The sequence below is a fragment of the Nelumbo nucifera genome, chromosome 3 (assembly GCF_055504915.1).
Source record: "Nelumbo nucifera cultivar China Antique chromosome 3, China Antique-T2T, whole genome shotgun sequence".
Taxonomy (NCBI): Eukaryota; Viridiplantae; Streptophyta; class Magnoliopsida; order Proteales; family Nelumbonaceae; genus Nelumbo; species Nelumbo nucifera.
In genome coordinates, this window is record NC_142651.1 from 30,556,959 (window position 1) to 30,579,374 (window position 22,416).

At 35.3% G+C, this 22,416-nt stretch overlaps 1 protein-coding gene and 1 long non-coding RNA gene across 3 annotated transcripts; both read left to right on the plus strand.

The window, feature by feature from the left end:
- The first annotated feature begins 529 nt into the window (after window positions 1-529).
- LOC104585831 (UV-B-induced protein At3g17800, chloroplastic-like) lies at window positions 530-2,874 on the plus strand. The gene is made up of 4 exons (XM_010242866.2): window positions 530-688; window positions 768-911; window positions 1,305-1,600; window positions 1,691-2,874. The coding sequence occupies exons 2-4, from the start codon at window positions 768-770 to the stop codon at window positions 2,523-2,525; spliced, it is 1,275 nt and encodes a 424-aa protein (XP_010241168.1). The 5' UTR covers window positions 530-688; the 3' UTR covers window positions 2,526-2,874.
- Window positions 2,875-7,473: 4,599 nt separating this feature from the next.
- On the plus strand, window positions 7,474-9,673 carry LOC104585908 (uncharacterized). Of its 2 annotated transcripts, XR_016084622.1 has the most exons (4): window positions 7,474-7,946; window positions 8,457-8,652; window positions 9,014-9,151; window positions 9,248-9,673. It is a non-coding gene; the product is annotated as an uncharacterized LOC104585908 (long non-coding RNA). The 2 variants fall into 2 exon arrangements; XR_733367.3 differs by lacking the exon at window positions 7,474-7,946 and having other exon boundaries at window positions 8,342-8,652.
- The last annotated feature ends 12,743 nt before the right edge of the window (window positions 9,674-22,416 follow it).

The window sequence follows — 22,416 nt, forward strand, 5'->3', positions numbered from 1 at the left end:
ATATTAAAATTACTACAAATTATTAATAAAACTAAATTTATTAAAAATATTTATTCATATTAAATTAACAATAATTATTTTTCATAAATCAATATTAAATATAAAATAAAATTATTAAATCTTTCAGATTTTTCCATGCATCGGACGGGTCCCTATAAAGAAATAAAAAATAGAGAATTTATCTTTTTTTGATGATAAGAATCAGAATTAACAACAATCCATTCAATATTATTGGTTGCACGGATTTTAAATCTCGATTTCAATCAAATTGGATTTGTTACTCACAAAGGCCGTCTCACATCAACATTAAGCACATCGCAGCCCTGTATTGAAAATATTTTCGCATGAATGACAGTGCAGAGATATTCTCAATGCACGGATGAAAGCGGTGCTGTAAAGATGGCATGAGGAGCGGTCTATGAGGAGTAAATCCAGATTCCCAATACACGGCTGCAGCGCGTTGTGAGGATTGTGTGAGGAGTAAATCCTAATTCTTCACAGTTCACAAAGTATACTTTCACAGTTTCACGTGCTTATCATCATTCATCAGTTCTCATCTCCACCATCGATCGCTAATTCGCTATAGAAGACGACCATCCCAGGCTCCCAGGCTCCCAGGCTCCCATTGCGCTTCTCAAGCCCTAAACCAGAAACTCTCTCTCTTTCTCTCTCTACTGAGGTTTTGAAGGTAATCGGTTCGGTTGGTTGGATATTTCTAGGTTGAGTTTAGGTTTCTTTGATGTTTAACGGAGGATTTGGTGTAGCAGATGGAAGCAGTCGCGGTTCTTCGGTCTTCTTCTGGGATATGTAAACCTCCAAATTTTGTCACTGAATCAGGTTTTCTAACAGCGAGGGCACCGGATTTTGTTTTCTTCAATTCCAAACTTCGTCTTTCGAACGGATGGATCAAGGTAAGGGGAAATTTGGATGTTGGCTCAGTAGTCTTTGAAGGTTTCCCCTGGTTCATGAATTATTTTGGATGATTACTATTCGAGGTCATCCCAGAAACTTCAAGTTTAGATTTTTGAATATTAATTTTTGTTTTAATTAAAGCTTGGTTCTAAATTTTTGTTTTTCCATTTGAGAAAGGGAGTTTGAATATTCCCTTTGGAAATATGGGCTTTAATTTTTCTTTTGATGTGAATTTCCGATTTTTGTTGTAGTTGGAGATTTAGTAAATTGCTATAGAACAATTGATTGGAGAACCCATCTTTTTCTATCAATTTGTGGATGGGGAGCTGTTGTTTAAGAAGAGCGATTGTTGATGCTATCTTTTCTTTTTGGTCAAAACTAATTAATTGCAGCATTCTCCTTCAACTTATCTTTCTAAGCAAGGACAGAGTAGTTCAGTTTTCAAAAGTAGGAAGAGGACCATTATGAAGGCATCGGCCTCTCAGGACTCTACTGAGTCGGCTTCCCCGATTGCTCCTCTAAAGTTGGAGTCTCCTGTTGGGCAGTTCCTTGCTCAGATTTTGAGAAGCCATCCTCATCTTGTTCCTGCTGCTGTTGACCAACAGCTTGAACAGCTTCAAACTGATCGTGATGCTGAGAAACAGAAGGAAGAGCCATCGTCTTCCAGCACAGACCTTGTCTTGTACAGGTTAGTAACAAAACTAACCAGGTCTTTTATACCAAAATCTTTTATAGACTTGAGGTCAAGAACTGATTCAGTTTTTCAATATATTATTAGGAGAATAGCTGAGGTTAAGGCTACAGAGAGGAGAAAAGCTCTAGAAGAGATCCTGTATGCATTAGTTGTACAGAAATTTATGGATGGCAATGTTTTCTTGATACCTACAATACTCTCATCCAAACCTTCTGGTCGAGTTGACACATGGCCAAACCAAGATGAGAAGCTTGAGCAGCTTCATTCCTCAGAAGCCTATGAGATGATTCAGAATCACCTGGCTCTTATACTGGGGAACCGAGTAGGGGACTCTAGAACTGTTGCACAGATAAGCAAACTCAGGGTTGGGCAAGTCTATGCTGCCTCCGTAATGTATGGATATTTCCTCAAGCGGGTTGACCAGAGGTTTCAGCTTGAGAAGACAATGAAGATCCTTCCATATGCATCAGATGAACAAGAGACTGACATTGAGCAAGTTATGGCAGAGCAAACTCCAAGTGGTGGTGAGGGTATTGAAGCTTCATCCCAGACTGAGCAAACTCACCCTGAGGTTTCATCGTGGCTAGGGAACTTCGGCCCAGGGGGGTTTGGGCATGGGTATAAGTCATCAAAACTCCGTACCTATGTAATGTCATTTGATGCAGAGATGCTGCAGAGGTATGCGACAATAAGATCCAAGGAGGCTGTTAGCATCATTGAGAAGCATACAGAGGCATTGTTTGGGAGGCCTGAAATTGTGATCACACCTCATGGGACTATTGATTCTTCCAAAGATGAACTCATTAGAATAAGCTTTGGGGGGTTGAAGAGGCTTGTTTTGGAAGCAGTAACTTTTGGTTCTTTCCTCTGGGATGTTGAGAGCTATGTGGATTCAAGGTACCATTTTGTGGCAAATTGATTTCTGCTGTTCATGTAGGTGTGTGCTAAAATGAGGTGAGGCCAAGCTTACTATCAGGAGCAAAAGTGACCAACTCAACTGGAATTTTAGTAAGCAAATGTACATTTGAAACTGCGGTATTATCAGTCTTCCCGATTTTCTAATAGGAAGGATTTCAGATGGTTCTAATTTGAGATGATGCACTTACACATAAAATCTTTGGACTTTCGGCCTTTTTTATATTTTAAATTAAGAATGTCTATATATATTTTTTCCTAATGGATTACAGAATGCTTCAATATGTCTGTTATTTGCAATACAGTTTGAAAGCTTATGCTTGACTTGACAAGGCATAGAGTGCTATTATATATGTTTGCACTTGCTTGTGATGTAACTAGTTCTCTGCTAGCATGTAATGGGCTTGTATCCCTCCCTAGACATAACTGTGCCTGTGCATTGCTTAGCAAAAAGTGGTTATCCTCTTTAAGGGGATCTGTCTGGGACTCAGGAATGAGAAGAGGGCATTGAATCCATTGTTAAGTTACATTTCTGTCTATCCACGCGTTAGATGCTCACATTGTTCCGTCTCAGATTCTCAGCTAAGGTTGCATTTGGCATTCCTTATTTTAAGGACTTACTAGTGGGGACTCGCACGGGATTTGTTAAGTTAAAGATAAATAATAGAAACATGTAAGAGTATATAATTGTTTTATATAATAATTAATAATCACTTATATTTTATATATTATTTTTAATAATTTTTTATAATATAAAAATAACAATAATTAATTTTAGATAAAATTGTTTATTTAACTTAGGGATGGTAATTTTCCCCATTTCCACAATCCCCATGGGGATCTGCCCCGAATGGGGTGGGGATGGGATGATTTTCCCCTTGTGGGGACGAAGATGGAGAAATTTTCATCCCTATTGGTAGGGACGGCATGGGGACGAGGTGAGCATTCCTTGCCCTATAGGGACTTCTATCCCCGTCCCATGGGATTCTAAGATATGTATATATACGCATATATTTATATATGTATATATGTATATATGTATACATACATGTATATGTTAATATTTTTAAAAATATGGTTGAATCTTTTCTAATAGGATTGCAAGTTTTAATTATTTTTTATGAAGGAAGATTTGGCCCGACCTCGCAATCACTCCACGTGGCAAAAGCAAATAGCTCGGCACTTAAAACAGCGTACCCAGGGCGCAAGCACCAAAGGGAAGAAACCAACAGTCCGAACTCCCTTCGAGGAGCCTGAAGTCCCTATGAGGAGCCTGACCTCCCTACGAGGAGCCCGACCTCCCTACTAAGAGCTCGAACTCCCTACGAGGAGCCCGACCTCCCTACTAAGAGCTCAAACTCCCTACGAGGAGCCCGACCTCCCTACGAGGAGCCCGAACTCTCTCTTAGGCCCCGAGCCACACAAGGTAGTGACCCGAACTGGCTCGCCTCATGGCAGTTCGGGACACTCCCCTATTCGAACTCAAGACTTCACCTCGTTCGCCACTCCAGCACTTTGCCTCCGAGACGCCGAACTGAACAAACGTACCATACCTGACACCGAGGAGGTCCGTATCCAAGGGGCGGTGCATCTGACTGACTTGGGATCTGACGCTTGACAGCCGCACTTCAACGGTCACCTACCACCGCCACCTGCCACTGTCATCGCTAGTCGCAGAGACGGCTCCGACAAAAGGGAGCAGTGGCGGTTCTGACCAGTAGAGGGGATGACACCCGAATTGGCAGGAGACCAGAGGTAATCGTACCTGACCTGACAGAAGCTTAGGAGTGAGTGCACGAGGTGGCTATAAAAGGCCCCCTACCCCCAAGAACAAGGTATGCAAACTTTGCGCTATCTGGTTTTATCTTGCCTTTGAAGGATTCTAACTTGAGCTTCGGAGCCTCCACACCGGGTTCCCCCCGGAGCTTCCTCTTCTTCTCCGTTTCAGGTTCCTCGCAATTCCGTTCAGAGGCAAGGTCATTGTCAGCTAAGACCGGCCGGATTGCGCACCATCAATTTTATTTTTATTTTTTAAATAAAATAAAAAACAAAAACATAATGGTTAACATTATAAAGAATCATAGGGAGTGGGGATCCTCATGGAGACAGGGATGGGGAGAGGCTCCTTGTCCCCACCCCACTCCGTTGCCATTCCTAATCAAACTAATGAAACTGACCAACTTGATTTATAGTATTTCTAGTTGGCTTTGGTTTAACAATTTCCTAACCTGAATGGGTTGGATTAGTTTCACCTTGACCATTTTTAAGCTGACTAAAATTGAATGAACCAACCATAAATATATATTAATATTTCATATTTTAAATATATTTTTATGAATACATGAAAGTGGGAAAATTCCAATATTTCCTAGGCTAAAATATTTTATACCATAAATTTAATTTTTAATAATACCATTGTACTTTTTTAAATTTAAATTTAAGTTTTTAAGTTTAAATCTTTTGAACCGACCGACCAAACCGAAAATTGACCTAAACTGATGTAACCTGAGTGACCAACTCCCCAACCTGACCAGGTCAATTTGGTTGGTCAAACAACTTACAACTAAATCAAACCAACCCATGAATAATAGTTTAATCTCCAATAATTATTGAAATTTTTTTATTAAATAACAACACAAAAACAGATTTGTACATAATTTTTGAAAATATGTTTATCACAAAAAACAATAAATAATTACTAAAATACAATAAATATTAATTTTTGTATATATAAATATATAATAAATATAGATTAAGTTTTAAAATTATTATTAATAAACATTAATTTCTTGAAAGTTATTTTCTAGGATTATTAATTGGTATAAATGAAATTAGTTATTTACAATATTATTTATTTATTGAAATAATATCATTATTTAAATTTTAAAATATTAATTACTTTTTGAATTTAATAATCCATAAAATTATAGTAGTATTAATACATAATTTTGTTATTTTAACTATTTAAAATCATAGTCTATGTATTATAATTGGAAGTTATTCAGTAACTATTTAAAATATATTATTAGTTGATTTAATAATTACTAGAATTTTTTTATTAAATAACAAAACAAAAATAGATTTGTACATAATTATTGAAAATATATTTATCACATAAAATAATAAATAATTATTGAAATACAATAAATATTAATTTTAGTATATATAAATGTAGATTAAGTTTTTAAAATTATTATTAATAAACATTAATATTTTTGAAAGTTATTTTCTAGAATTATTAATTGGTATAAATGAAATTAGTTATTTATAATATTATTTATTTATTGAAATAATATCATTATTTAAAATTTAAAACATTAATTACTTGTTGAATTTAATAATCCATAAAATTATATTACTATTTGATGAAGCACAATCTGGCCGGTCTTAGCTGTCGATGATCTTGCCTCTGAACTGAGTAACAGGGACCTGAAACGGGAGGAGAAGAGAAGCTTCGGGGAGAACCCGGCGTAAGGGCTCCGAAGCTCAAGTCAGAATCCTTCAAAGGCAAGAATAACCAGATAGCGCGAAAGTTAGCATACCTCGTCCCTGGGGGGGTAGAAGCCTTTTATAACCACCTCGTGCACTCACTTCCAAGCCTCCGTCAGGTCGGGCATGATTACTTCTGAACTCCTGCCAGTTCGGGTGTCATTTCCTCTGGTCGGACAGAACCGCCACTGTTCCTTTTGTCGGAGCCGTCTCTGCGGCTAGTGACGACGGTTGCAGGTGGCAGGAAGCCGTTTGAAATGCGGCTGTCAGGCGTCAGATCCCAAATTAGTCAGGTACGTCGCCCTCGGATAAAGACGTCCTTGGTGTCGGGTACGTTTGGCTGGCCTGGTGCTTTGGAAGTGAAGTGTTGGAGTGGCGAGCGAGGTGCCTTGAGTTCGGTTTGGAGTGTTCCGAGCTGCCACGGGTCAGCTCGGGTCAGCTTTGTGAGGCTTGGGGCCCAGTATGGTTCGTGCTCCTTGCAGGGAGCTCGGGTTCTCAGTAGGGAGCTCGCTCTTGGGGAGCTCGGACCCTTAACAGGGAGCTCACTCTTAATCAGGGAGCTCGGGCTCCTAGTAGGGAGCTCGGATTTAGGGAGCTCGGGTTCTTAGGGAGCTCGGGCTCCTAGTACCGAGCTCGGACTTAGGGAGCTCGGGTTTTAGGGAGCTCGGACCTCTGACAGGGAGCTCGCTCTTAACAAGGAGCTCGGACTAAGTACAGCGGTCTGGAGTTCGAGCTTGGTAGTGAGTTTGGACTTGCTTCCGATGTTCGCTTTGGGTGCTCTACTGTCCCGAGCTGCTTGCCTTTGCCACGTGTCGGGCGATCGCGAGGTCGGGCCAAATTTCCCTTCATCACTATTAATACATAATTTTGTTATTTTAACTATTTAAAACCTCGTTATGTTAAATATTTCATTATTTAAAATATTTAGCTATTTAAAATCTTAATCTATGTTTTATAATTGAAAGTTATTTAGTAAATTTTTAAAATATATTATTAATTGATTTAAAATATTAATTTTAATATTTTGTTATTTAAGATTTTTAGTTATTGAAATATTTAACTAATATTTCATTTTTAATGCTAGATTTTTATTATTTGAATAACATTTAGATTTGATAATCCAAAAAGCATAATTTATATTGTTTGTACATAATTTTGTGATGAATTTTGTAAAAATATATAATTATTAATAATATGAATATTATTAAATTAATTATAATTAATTTTTGTCTTTTTAATAAATATTTTAAAGTTATTATATAATTTTGTTAGAATATTTAAATAATTCTTAAATTTTTTAATTCAAACTTTCTTTAGATAGATGAAATAAAAAGTGGGGGAGAATATAAATAAGAAATAGAGATAATTTTTATGACTAAATTAGAGATAATTTAGGAGAAAGTTGGGGATAGTGGGAGAGGTTATTTAGGAGAAGTTTTAAGATATTAGATTATTTAGGTTATTGAAACGAGAGAGAGAGAGATTTTAGGATTTTTTTTTGGGGAAAGTAGAGTTTCTAATTGATAGTTTCAAAAATGATATGGGTTAAAAAAATTAAAAAAGAAAAAAATTTCTAGACTTTCTTATTTTAATATATATATATATACAATAGATAGATATAAATATAAATCTCCTTGTTCAAAACTTAGTGTTCATAGGGGCATTTTAAATATAAAAAAAAGATAAGTCCTTAAAATAAACAATGCCAAATGCAGTCTAAATCTAATTTAATTCGAATCTAGCTAGTTTTTTCTGAACCTGACGCTGATCAAATAAATCCAACGAGGATTGGTTAGCTACTTGAATGGTTGAAGGCAAGCTCAGGACAGTGTTGCTGAAAGGTGTGGCGTCTCAACATGCTGACAACAGTGTAGCTGTCGTGTTTTTTGGCCAGGATGTGGCAAGTGTTTTGCGGTCAGCAGATCCGAACTCAAAGGTGTGCTGACAATGTGGTTCATTTAAATTAAAGTTGAAAATTTGATCCTATGAATATAATCACCTGTTCTCATGCTTATATAAGTGATATTTTTTAGAAGTTGTTTTCTTGCAACAGAGAACCAAAAAAGAGCTTGGGTGTGGATCCACCCTATGGCTATGGTTTGATAAAAATTTAAAAAGCTCTTCTGAAGTTTTTGACAATCATGAAAACCTTTTCTATAGTTTCATTTTAGTAAAAATCTCTCTTCTATTTTTAAAAAAAAATCGACAAAAAACTTCCTTCCGTTAATGATCAAGACGGATGGCGTATAGAATTACATTTTTATTCTTAGACAAGCTATTTGCAAAATACTATTTTTGCCCTTACTTGAGCAACTCATTACACTCCCTCTACTTTTGAGAAAACACCCGAACCCTAACCCTAACCCTAACAGTTGCAAGCGGCCATAGTACTCGGAATATTCCACTTCCTGAAATATTCTGTACATCTAGTGACAATTCTTCACAGGACACAACTGTGCTTTATCCTTTGGTCGATTTCTTCACTGGAGCGATTGACCGCATTCGATTTCAATTTTTGGATGGCTCAGTAGAATGTATTTGGAAAGATTAATCGATGCATACAAGTGTTGCAGAGATGTGGAGAAAGATGAAGCCCGTGACCTACAACTCCGGTGACAACTACGGAAATGCTACGAATATTGGTACACCAATACCATCCTTTTCCCGTTCGTTAAATTTATAAAAATTTATTATTTATGTTAATCCTGGTTGCCATGTTATGCTACTCTGCATAGGCTGAGCTTCTTGAAGAGTTGAGCCTTCTCAGAAAAATAAACAATTTGATATATGTTCACGCCCCTCCTCATCTTCCCCCTTTTCTTCTTCTTTACAGAAAATGGAGAGAAGAAGAAGAAGATGTGTAGGTTTTAAGCTCTTTTTTTAACACGTCATTCGTTGTTCAATTGATCATCACCTACAACTAGTTGAAGTTTTATGACTGGTAACAAAAGCTAATACTGGCATAATTTTAAATCCCTCACCGCTTCATGTTCTCGTTCTCAGACTCAAACCTGCTCCCCCAACCCAACCATTAATCTTCACCAACGTTTTTAAAGTTCAAACCGCAACAGAACGGTCTTCAAAGGAAACATGCAACGAGCAGGCATTCTACTTTCTGATTTGCAGAGAGAGAAGAAAAAGGTGAAGACTCAAACAAAAATAATTTAGCATAGTTGTCATGTAATTGATCAATCAAACCCATTGGATTTAATATCTAATGAGATTAAAATCCAACAGTTGAAGCGAGATTCAGAGAGATATGGATTACCGGCAACTGATCCTATTTTGTAAGATACAAGGAGAATAGCCAAGCCCACAAGAAGTGGTGGCCATGTGCGATTCCATCGAGGGTCACCGCTGTGTTTCCTCATGGATTTCTGATAATTCTCTTGCCCCCTCCCAATTCATCGGACTTTTATTTTTCCCCGGAAAGATCAGATGCCGGCCGGTAGGAGGAGAGGGGAGGGGTTTGGTTTTGGTTCTGATTGGATCTTCTGGGCTTGCATGAGCAACTATTTATAGGAAGCCTTCCTCAAGGGCGAACTGTCCTAAAGAGTATTCAATTGTTTTTGTTTGATCATGATTACCTGGAAATCGCCAATCAAAATTGGAATGGTTGAGTGTTTAGTTCATTATGATTTCAGTTGTTTGGTTGAACAAAATTGAAATCTTATTCTCATTCCTGGTAAAATGGCCATTCCCTCCTCCTTCATTGGGAATGAGAATTTATTCCAATTAATTCTGATTCCTGTCTGAACCAAATAAGTAGAGGGAATAGACTATTATGACTCCAATTAATTTTGATTTCAATTCTGACTGTGAATTAAATGGACCCAAGTTTTAGGTAGGACCATCAATGAATTGGGAAGATCCGTTCCATACCAAACCAATCCAATTATATATTATATAGAGTCTGGCTATACATGATGTGTCCCGATTATTATTGGATTGGTTTGGCAATTAATACCCATTTTTATCTTTCGCCACAAAAATAGACCTATTTTTCTCAAGATATACTTGCAATGTTTATTATATTACTATGTTTAAATGTGTCAGTTTAACAAATTAGTAGTTTGTTTTGTTAAATTATAGGTTAAAAATATAGCTTTCAATTATAATTGAGCCAGACTTGATAGTCCCAATTACTGGCCCTATAGGTCGGAACTGTTTCAATTATAATTGGGTCAGACTTTATAGTCCTAATTTGGGCAAAAGGACTTGGTCCATGGATCACTCATTTAAATTAGGACAAGGGAGGGTGGTTCAGAACCGCCAAAGGCCCAAAGCAATGACTCATGTCATGACAAAGGGTCAAAGGCAACCGAAAGACAGCAGAAGCGGAAAGCAATCATATAGCCTGTTTGGGAGGGCTGCTGCGTTTAGGGTGTGTTTGTGTTAATTGATTTGCAGTAGTTGTATTGGTGTTGCCTCGCACTAGTAATAAAAATATACAGAGAAGTATGGATAGGTCAAATGCAGATTTCTGATTTTCATTGTAGAGCTATAAACATTTAAAATCTGAAAAACCCACATTTTATGCATTCATATCCGTCCTTGAATTGACATCAATTCCGATCTGACACCTACCTCAAATGTACTTTGAGCCTACAAATTCTGACTCAGGGCTGAATATATGAAACCCATATTGAGAGATTGAATGATTGTTGTCTTTGTGGACCTCATGTATTCATTTATTTTATGACTTATGTGGAGTGTTATAATTGGTTTAGTAGCCTGCTGAATAGTTCGTTCAGCTAATCCTGAAGCTAATTAGAGCAGCTTCATATTTGAGTACTGGTTTGAGTGTTTGGAAAGCCTATGTCGGCTTTCCAAAACTACTGCGTCCTGAAAGCCCTCCCAAACGGGCACATAATTTTTTCATTAGTACTTCAAATGAGTTAGACTGTCCAACAAGCCCAGCCCATTGTTGGTGGCAGGTTTGAATAAATGATGATTTGAATGAGCAATGAATACACAGGCCCATGAGATCAATTCTCAATAATGTAAACAGGCCTAGATTTCCTACTTTTAAACAAAAAGTTTTCTTCTTTGGACATGCATCTACCTATTGAAAAAAAGTATAAATTTTAACTGTGGTTATATTTATTTTCAAAAAAAAGTTAGTGGTATTTACCTCCAATAAAAAAAGAAAATCATTTGTAGGATGTATAAAAAGTGGGTTATTATTTAAAAATTATATATATATATATTTAAATAAAAAAGTAGAAAATGTAGAAGATACATAAAGTTCATAAAAAAATCAAAAATATATATAATTCAACAAATTGGGTTTTTCTCCTCATCTTGACCATGTGTAAAAATAAAATTATAAAAAAAGAAAAAAAGTAATTATCTTATGCCTTCCACTCTTTCGTGTCCTTCATAAATCTACTTATAAATTGCCATTCAAATATTTTACCATTTACTTTTGTTTATTTTTGGTGGGTAGCCAATATGCCATAAAAGATCCACACACCTATCTTTCCCTTAGGTCCCACTCGTTTTTGGGAAATAGGAAAGAGAACATGAATAAGTGAGCAAGTATTTCTTAAGAAATATTTACTTAGATAAATGCATTTACCCGAATAAGTGACATTTTGAAAAACGAACAACACCTTATTGTTTTCAATAAGTAACCAACCATCTTTCTCTCCACACAAATAATTTTTCCATGCAATCTTGAATTCCATGCATATATACTAGCTAGGAAACTAAAAAATAAGCACAATCTTCCATGTAATCCTTCCCTCCTCACACCCTCTTTCCAACCTCAAGGTCAAGGGGATCTGTAAAGAGCTTGACAAGTTCATAATTGACCAGGAATGACCTTGACAACCTCATGGTCAAAGAGATCTGTAATCTTTCTGCTTGTCTTCTTTTCCTCCCATAGATAGCTTCAAGTTAAAAAGTTCACTTATTTTGTCTTTCGACGTGGTATCTCTTTTCAAGACCATTTTATATACAACAGAAGGTGGGATCATTTCTCCGTTCACTCTTTTTTGGCACCGTTTTACATTTCAGTAAGGAAATTCTGTATTACATCCTTTGGTATAAACCTTATATTTGGTTGATTTGTTGTGAAAACTGTGTGAGGCATTTTAATTAATTGCTTTTATTGCCTTCTTGACATTCAATTTAATTTTGGTTAAACGGTTTTTCATGCCCAGAGAAAAATAACAAGTAGGTTCATTCCTATTATCTAGATTTCTGTCCACTTAAACCCTCTTTGTATATCTTGTTCCCAACTCTATCTGTCTCCTGAATCCAAGTGCTTTCTGTGGAAGAACCCTCTTTGTCCATCTCCAAATTCACCAAATCATCCCTACACATTTTTGGATTGTAAAATTTAAAAAACCCCCAAAAACAACTTTCAAAAATCAAGATTTTTGAGGTTTTATTTTTTAAATTTTTACAAAAATTTAAAAAATAATTACTTTTTTTTTTGAATTTATTCGATAGTATGTTACAGTGTTTTGTGTCTTTTAATGCTTGGAAATGCTTATATATAAAAAAATTAAAATTTTATATTTTTGATGTAATTTACCCATGAAGAATAATTGTGTCATCAATCTATGAGTGATCTACCATATTCATAGATTTATTGAAATTTCTAAAATATTCATTTTTTTCTTTTTGTAATTTTTTGAGTAAAAATATTTATTCTTTTCAACTATACTTATTTTTAAACTTTTTGTAAATTTAAAATAAAATTTTCCAATTTTTAATTCATAGATCTATTGAAATTTATTGTAAAATATTTATTTTTTATATTGTAATATTTGTTTTTTTTTTCTAATTTTTGGTGTGATCTAACCATAATATTTATCATGTTGTAAATCAATGGGAGATCTACCACATCCATAAAATTATTTTTCTGTTATATTTTATTTTTAATTTTTGTAATAAAAAATAAAATAATTATTTGAATGAGAAATAAATAATTGTTTAAACAATTATAGAAAATATTTCATTAAATAAATTTTAAACTTATATTTTGTAGTTATAACCTTATTAGAGAATACCCTTATGTTTTCGTACATTGATAATTATGACATTTTTTCTTTATAAAAATGTATATATAACTCATTTAGCCCTATATTTAATGTTATTGATGTATGTTTATAATTTAATATGGAATATCTATAGTGTTTTCATGTGTTTCTATATGTATCTTAATTTTTCGTCCATATCTATGTGTATCCAAAGCATATATTGATGCGTTACTTAAATTTGTTTTTCTAATACACTTAGCATTTCCGATACTTTGGACCTTTGGTCCATGTGAGAAATGCTCTATAAGGAGCAGATCGCAAATCCAAACTCATTTTAGTGACAATGTCAATTTCTACTAACATTTATTACATCAATGTAGACTTTTGATCCCACAGCTAATTTAGAAAATGGTAGAACCGTAGAAAGAAACAATCAATTAGTAAAACTTACTCCTGTGTTATAGGTGTTTATGGGGGTTCGGCTTCAATCAAAGCTTGATGGGTTCACCGTTCGAACATCATGAGAGAATGAGAATGACATGCGTCCATAAGCGTGTGTGCATTCCTCATTCGTGTGGGGATGGTAAACGGGCATTTACCATGAATTCCGTTAGCCAAACCCTCGTTCAATGTATCTTTATGAAAAAACTTTTTGTTCTCTTCTTTCCCGTGTCTCTCCATTTTCTCTAAACCTTTCGTTCTGCTATCCTCTCCAACCGGCGAAGGCAAACGGCATCACCGGTGAAGACAAGTTTCTTCTAACGACCGGCGACATAGGTTTAATGCTTTTCTCCCTGTGATGGTTCATCTACAACTGAAAAACCCCAAAAGGCAAAAGGCAAAAGGCATCAACGGCTTCATCTGCAACGGTTTTGTCATATAGCTTCTTCTGATTCAAATATTACTCTTTTAAGCTATTCCTTACGTGTATTGGTGCAAAACCATGCTGCCGACGTTTACGGCGATTACTTTAGATAGGCTGTTAGAACCAGGGGCTCCAAAATCCGTTCCCAAACTTCTTAATTCAAAGCTGCAGAGCCGAAAGCCATCCACAGAAAAAACAATTCACCGGCCATCGCCGAGTCTCTATACCACTCCTGAGGCAACTCCTCTTCCAGATTCTCCATCGTTTTTTACTCCTTCCCCATACATTGTTAATCACAAAAGACATGGGCCTCGACTTCTCAAGACCGGTTATCAGGATGATGCCTCAGTGAAACAAGCTACAGAGGAAGTGAAGGTTGATGCAAATGAGTGAAACGTCAATACGAGGTTGTAGGTTCAAAGGAGGATGTTACTGTTCCTCCAATGGTCTCCAATCCTTGTGATGATGCGGTTGTGAATGATTTCCATGATGATAAGCTGGGGATAGGGGTGATCATTTCAGCCCGGCACAGCCCACATATATTTAAACTTACACATTTTATGTATAATGTATACATATGTATACATGTTATTTTACATTATATTATATATTTTTTATATAAATATTATAACATGATATGTATAATTTATATTATATGTAATATTTTATATTATATAATGTATAAAATAAGTTTATATGCATGTTATGCCATTTAATATATAGATATGTAATGTTTTATATATTAGTGACATTGGCCTGAAATCGGGCCTGGCCCGGCTTAGGCCCATATAGACCTGGGCTAGGGCTTATGTTTCAAGCCCAGGCCTAAGCTATAACCCTTATCATAAGTGCAAAGCCCTACCTAGGCCCGGCCCATGATCACCCCTAACCAGGGAGTTGTAATTCGAATGATGGGTTTGATGGGGCCGAGGATTCATCAAAGGTGGATGTTGTAGTTGATTTGGAGATTGAAGAAGGGGAGGATTTGTTTGATCCTCAGGAGTCCATGAGTTTAACCAGCAATAACCCATAAATGATTTTACATAAGAGAAAAAATTAACCCAGAAATGATTTTATTATTGTTCTGTTCTAAAATATACCAAAGTAAAATGTAGCCGTTGATGCCTTAAAACCACCGTAGGGAGAAAAGTAATTGAACCACTATAGGGAGAAAAGCACAAAGTAAAATGAAGCTGTAGAAACAAAAAGTAATTGAACTACCGCAGATGAAGCCGTTGCAGATGAAGCCGTAGAAGCACAAAGTTGCAGATGAAGCCGTTTATGCCTTTTGCCTTTTGGGGTTTTAGTTGCAGATGAACCACCGCTGGGAGAAAAGCACTAAACCTCTGTTGTCGGTCGCCAAAAGAAGTTTGCCTTCGCCGGTGATGCCTTTTGCCTTTGCCGGTTGGAGAGGATAGCATAACGAAATGTTTGGGTGGAAAATGAAGAGACACGGAAAAGAAGAGAACAAAAAATTTTTTCACAAAAATACTTTGAATGAGGGTTTAGCTAATGACGTTCATGATAAACACCCGTTTACCATCTCCGCACGAATGAAGAATGCACACACACTTATAGACGCATGTCGTTCTCTCTTGATGTTCGAACCCATCAAGCTTTGACTGAAGCCGAACCCTGTTTATGGCTATTACTGGCAGTGAACAACGAGGCTACATTATCCATCTTAGAGATGATCTTAAATGATCAAGCCATCTTGTTTGGTTGTTCTTTCGACAGTATTCTTTTTTCATAATTCCATTTATTTTACTTCTCGTTGTGATGCTGTGGCTCTAAACATGAAGAATACCAAACAAGACTCTATCGTATTTGGTTTTGATATCAAACCAAACATTATATTTTCTCTCTATGCCCCAAGTCCCAGCTCTCATCACTCCGTCTATATTTAAAGCCGAATCCTAACAAATCCTAACATGTGGCCACTAACATCAAACCCTAAGTCAAGTAGGTCGAGATGGTTAACTATTGCAAATCCTGGTGCTAAGGTTCTTTGTTAAGTATTGCAAATCACTTCACTGGTGTTAAGGGCTCGGGCCCGATTCGGGCTATCTAAGGGTTAGCCCTGAGCCCAACTTGAAGGCCTAAAATCCAAGCCCAGCCTGTGTAAAATTCCGGGTTGGGTCAATTCAGGCTTGGGCTGGGCCCGCCCAAGTTGCACCCCCGCCGCTAAAAAGTCACTTTATCTAATTCAAGGTGAGGCCGTGGCAATAAATCAAAGGCTTTTATTTAGTTGTTTCTGCGCAGGGCTATGACAATGTCGTAGCAAATGTTGTTGACGTTGAATGGGATTAAGTGACAATAAGGTTGAGCCACAACAATACAAATGTATTGTAGTAGCCCTATCTTGAATGGGATGAAATGACACTGTGGATCTACAGGCATAGCGGATTTCACCTCTTTGAAACTACAGATTAGGGGTGAGCATGGGTCAGTTTGTTTTGGTTCCATGGCAGAACCTAAAACATACCCTATAGGGGTTGGTTCCAGGATTTTAGAACTGGAACCTATCCAGTCAATAGGGGTGTCAATTGGACTGGATTTGGTCCAATCTGATCCAGTCCAATGTGATTCCATTATAAATGGACCAGGTCCGATCCAATCCAGTGAATGTTTTGGATCAATTTGGACCGGTTTAATTCAATGTCTAGACCATCTAATCTGTTCAAATTCATTTTGATTTAGATTGGTTTCAACCCAAACCCAGTCCATTAACACATATTCTTATCCTATATCAATGGACCAAATATTGGCTTAATCCAACCCAGTCCAATATAAATTTGTTACGGACGGACCAGGTTCAATCCAATCTAATAAATATTTTGGACTGGCTTGGTCCAATCCAATATGTCTTGTTGGTTTGTCCAATCCGTTCAAATTGATTTTGGACTGGATGGGGTCCAATCCAAAACCGGTCCATTGACACCCTTACCTGTCAAAGTTGGTTCTAGGGTCTACCCATGGAACCTATTCTTTCTTTACTCTCCCCTTAAGAAAAAAAAAGAACTTTAAAACTTGATTTTTAATAAATATAATATGTAGTTTAAAATTTATATAATCTTTATTGATTAAATTGAGTAACTTAATATGTAAATTATCATTATATGGTTCAAAATTTATAATTTAAATTTAAACTTTATAAATATTAACTTTTATGTTAGTTATTGTACACATTCAAATATTAAAATGAAAACAAATGATTAAATAACTTAAATAACTCAATGGTCAAGTGAGACTATGGCCTTTTTAACCATTAGTGCTTGGGTTTGAATCTTCACATCTAGACCTGGCAATTGGGTTGGGTGGGTCAGGTTCGGGTCGGGTTCGGGTTGGGTCAAGGTACTTTGGGTTGATTTCAGGTCTGATTAAATTTCGGGTTGAGTTGTCAAATGCTAGGCCCTAACCCTAAATGTTCGGGTTAGGGTTGACCCATGGGTCAATTTGGGTCATCCCAAAAAATAACTAAAATTAAAAAAATAAAGAAAAATTACATGAAAAATGTCAAAATTAAAAGAATTAACCTTAAAATTCTAAATATAAAATAAAAAACTCGAACATTTAACAATTTAAAGAGTAAACAATAAAAAGTAAAGACTAAATAGAAAAAAAAATTAAAGAGTGGAAACTTCTAACAAATGCATAAATAATCCCAATTAGACTTGACAATCGGGTCAGCGGATTGACCCATGACCCATCCTAGTTTTTTTGGGGGTCGGGTCGAGTTAGGTGATTTTCACATTCGGGTAGCTAAATATGAGATCCTAACCCTGTTTTTTCGGATTGGGTTGGGTCAGGTTTGTGGGTTGGGTCAACTTTTTGCTAGGTCTATTCACATCTGAAAAGTATTTTGAGGTTTATTTCAAGGCAAGTTTGGTTCCAAAGTTGGTTCGGGTAAGATAAACCCTTAGACCCTAGAACTGGCCTAGATGGGGGTCAATTCCAAGAATTTGAAACCAGACCCTATTCTATAACAGATTGAGTAGGGTTAGTTCAAAACCGATTCGAAGTCAATTCCATTTGGCTCATTTTAAAAAGAATACAAATACAAATATATACAGTATAAATACATATAAAATAATACAAAATATAAGGTTTTGCACTCTACATATTTGCATTTATACTCCTGTACTCCTTCCAAATGGAGCCTTTGGTTCCGGGTAGAGCCTACCCATTTGCCCAACCCTACTGCAAAGTCCAATAGGACTAAAATGGTAGAATATGGGCACATGGATTATATTGGTGGATATAGGTTTTGAAGAGAGTGGAGGAGACCATTTAAAGTGAAATAATGCAAGAAATCCTACAAACTTGTCGCTAATAGGAGGAAAGGAAAGGATGGTTCCAAGAACTTGGGTTGAGGTGTTTTTTTTTGTTTAATTGTACAGACCCATGTGGAGGTGTTGGGGACCAAGCACATACTTAGAATTTTGTGGTTTAATTGTACAAAATTTTAAAAGAAATCTCTAGCTTATCAATGGGCTCATTGCCTTAACAGTTCAGTAGAGAGAGAGAGAACATTAAGTCAAAGCTCCCAGTTTGTTTTTGGATTTGGTTGAGATTCCAGTAGGTGATTTGAAGTTGGAGGCTCAAGGGAGAGGATATTTGGCTTCAAATACACTGGAAGAGCACAGGTTTTCATTTAGGAATTCTGAGTTGGTACTTGAAACCTGAAAAAAAAGGTATAGTCAGAACCAGTGCTGTTTAAATGGGTAGGGTCTGGGTGACCCGGCTCAACCCTATACCTAAAGGTGCAGAACCAGTTCTGCCGATTATTGTTGATAACTAATACCTTTAACCTGTAATCTTATTTGTTAAATTGATACATTTGAACATCATTAGGCCATAATATTTCAAATATATCATCAGAAAATAGTTAATTTGTAATGATAAAACAGAATATAGGTAATATACTATGCTTATCTTAATATGTCAATGTAGTATCCATATCAAGGTTCAAAATATCGATGTCTGATACGCCGGTATGGGCTTATTGGATGAATCATACAGTGTTTCAGGCCTTTTTTTATTTTTTTTTCACGATCGTTTCAGGGAGCCGGTTTAGGTCTCCTCTACCCCCTGAACCGGTTAGACCTCTGATACATCCACTGTAAAAGCGTACTGGAGAGGTCCCGAAATGATATGTATCAGCCAATACGGACCGATACATATCGATACTTTAAACCTTGATCTATATCTATACTATATAATGCAGATGGTTACCTTATACAATTCATAAAATTTAAATTAGGGTATCATTTCATGTAAGGTTAATATTATATCTTGACCTGCACATGTACGTAATAAATGCAAATGCCCTTACATTAGTAGCTGATTATATATATAGTTGGTTATTTTGTTTGGATCTTAATTAATCCACAACAACCAAAACTGATCTTATTGGGTTGGTTGGCTCGGGATGGGTCTGTGTGACATATTGACAACATAGCTGGATTTCATTACTACTTTTTCATCACGTTTGGGTGCATGTATCAAGCAAGTTCCAAAAGTCCCAAGACTCCCAACCGGCCCGCTGAAACAGAAAACCAGGAGCAGGGCTTCCTCACCATAGAGTCTGAAGAGAAATCTTTAGACAAATTTATAATGTATTTATATCATACTCTTGATACAAGATGTGTCATATCTGTATCCATGACCATGGATACAGGATACGTTACGACTGGATATGTATTTTATAAATTGCGTGTATCAATACGATATGCCACCATATTGGGCCGTATCGTATTGCATCGGTGGATATGGTTCAATACATACTGATACGGAGGCGTATCCATGTCTAGTTTGTCAAAATTGTACATTGAGTACTTTTGGATTATTTTTCATCTTTAATACAAGTTAAAAATAGTATTATGAAAAATGAAATAAATAATTTAAGATTTAAATTTAAAAAAAATAATAATAAAAACTAAAAATTATAAAATAATAATAATATATTTCATCTACCTTAGATGATTTATATATTTTATTTTACATATAATTATATGTTAAAAATGAAAAACATAGTTATTATACAAAAATACTAAATAAATAAATTTTCCCAACAAAATTAATGGAAAACAGAAAATTATAATTATAAAAACTGAAACGAATAATTTAAGATTTATTTTTCCTAAAAGATTTAATAAAAACTGAAAATTAAATATAATTTATTTTGTAACTTAAATGATTTATTTGCTTTATTTTACAATTATGTGTAAAATAAAAATATTATATGTTAAAAATGAAAACATATTTACTATTTAAAAAATAGTTGTTATTTAAATAAAATACTAAATTAATAAATATTCTAAAAAATTAATAAAAATTGAAAATTATAATTATAAAATTGAAAGAATGATAATTATTGTACAACGTTTGAATGTTCTAGAGTCCCGGTATTGTTTATTGTAATATTTTTCTTCATATAACCCATTGAAGTATGCATTTCTCATGTCTTTATATCTTATTCATAGATAATTCAACTTTTGGTTTAGTATTATTAATATATTTATGTGATTTGTATGCATTTCAATAGTGTATCCAAGCGTTTTTATATCTTTTGTTCATACCCAAACATTTTTAAAACGTATCCATATCCATATCCGTATCCGTATTTGTATTCGACTTATCCAATACCGATACTTTGATCTTTGGCCTCAGCTACCCCTCGAAAAACAAGACTGCCAAAACCCAAAAAAGAGGGCAAATTAATAAGTTTTTAAATCTTAGGCCATGTTTGGGAGTGCTTAAATATAAGTGCATATTTGAAATAAATGTTTATTTAGGCAGGGACCATATCATTAAGCACTTATTGGTGTTTGGGAAATAAGTTTGAATTAAGTGCTTATTTTTTAAGCCCAAATTTCTAACTTTGTTTAAGTGTTTATACAATAAGCACTTATTCAATTTTTCTTCCAAAATTATCTCTAGTTGAATTTTAAAATACCACTTATAAAACCATCCTTAGTTGAATTTTATAAAAGTACTTTCGTAAAAGTGATTTTATTAAAGTGCTTTCATAAAAATTCTTCTATAAAAATACTTTCATAAAAGTGCTTTTATAAAAGTACTTTCATAAAATTTGAAAGAAAATGAAGGACAAATTAATCACAAATGCTTATATAAATGCTTATTGGAGAAAAAGACTATCAAACACCCAATATAAAATAAGTGCTTATCTTTTAAAATAAGCACTTGAAAAAGTTGAGTGCCAAATACAAATAAGTGTTTATTCGAATAAACACTTGTTTTTAAGCATTTTATTCTATATGCACTCCCAAACATAGCCTTAGTCTTACAACTTAGCCCAAAAACACTGTGTCATGTTCACCCCTTGTTTTGCTAACTGGTCTGTTAGACCATTCGCCCATCATGGAGGAGTCCACTGAATTACCAAATGCATCTCTTGAAAATCTTCTAAGCTTGATAATTTCATTCTGAAATACCAATGAGTCTTTTAGTTCTGTTCCAGCCAGCTCATCACTATTTTGGAATCTCCTTCGACTACCAGCTTTCTCACCCCCCAATTCCATAGCCTTTTGCATTCCAAAAATCACTGCAGCGAGTTCCACTGTTATAGAATCACTCATTCCAATAGGGTCTGAATACAAACCCACAATATCTCCACTTTCATTTCTTAACAACCCTCCAATTCCAAACGGACCTGGATTCCCAAAACTATTTCCATCAAAGTTTAGCTTAATAAAGTCTAACTCAGACCGATCTCAAATCCCTTAAAGATTTCCTTTTAGAGCTGCAATTGCCATATCGGTGGTTTAATGTTACCTTGATGCTCATATCAATGAAAAGGTTAACGGCTTAAACTTCAAGCTTGATTTATGGAGGTAATGGTCTCAGGCCTGCACAGTCAAAAAACCTGGTTGGTTTGCAAATTACATTCGATGATAAAGGAGTAACTGGAAGTTTGGAACAACATCAATATACATTAAGATTGTGTTTGGTTTGAAGGAAAAAATAGGGAAAGGTAGGAAAATCTTTATTAATCTTGTATAGGTTTTCCTACATTTTCTTTATTTTTTCTTTCAAACAAACAGCCTAAAAGGTTAACTATTAGAAAATTCAAGCTCATTTCCAGAGGCAAGTAATCCCACCCCTGCACAATTAAAAAAAAACTAGTCAGTTTGCAAATTACACTGGATGATAAAGTAGCAACTGAGAGTTTTGGAACACCAACAATATGCTACGAGATACGAAGTAACAGAATATATTGGATCACATTAATTGTATGTTGAAAGTAGTAGTAGAAGTGAAATTATTAGCTATTTTTAATTGTAAATTTTCTTTTATTTAATTTATGGGCTTATTATTATTGGATCATGGGTATATTTTAGGGGCCGTTTGGCAAGTCTTTTTTGAAAGATTTTCTAGAAATTATGACAGTCAAAAGACGTCGTGACCTTTTGCATCAAGATCTTGGTAGTTTGAAGACCATTTGGTTAAGTTAAGACATGCCTTTTCACGCGAAGACAAGTTGAAAAAAAAAAGCAAAAAACTCCATTTGGAACTTCCTGAAAAAA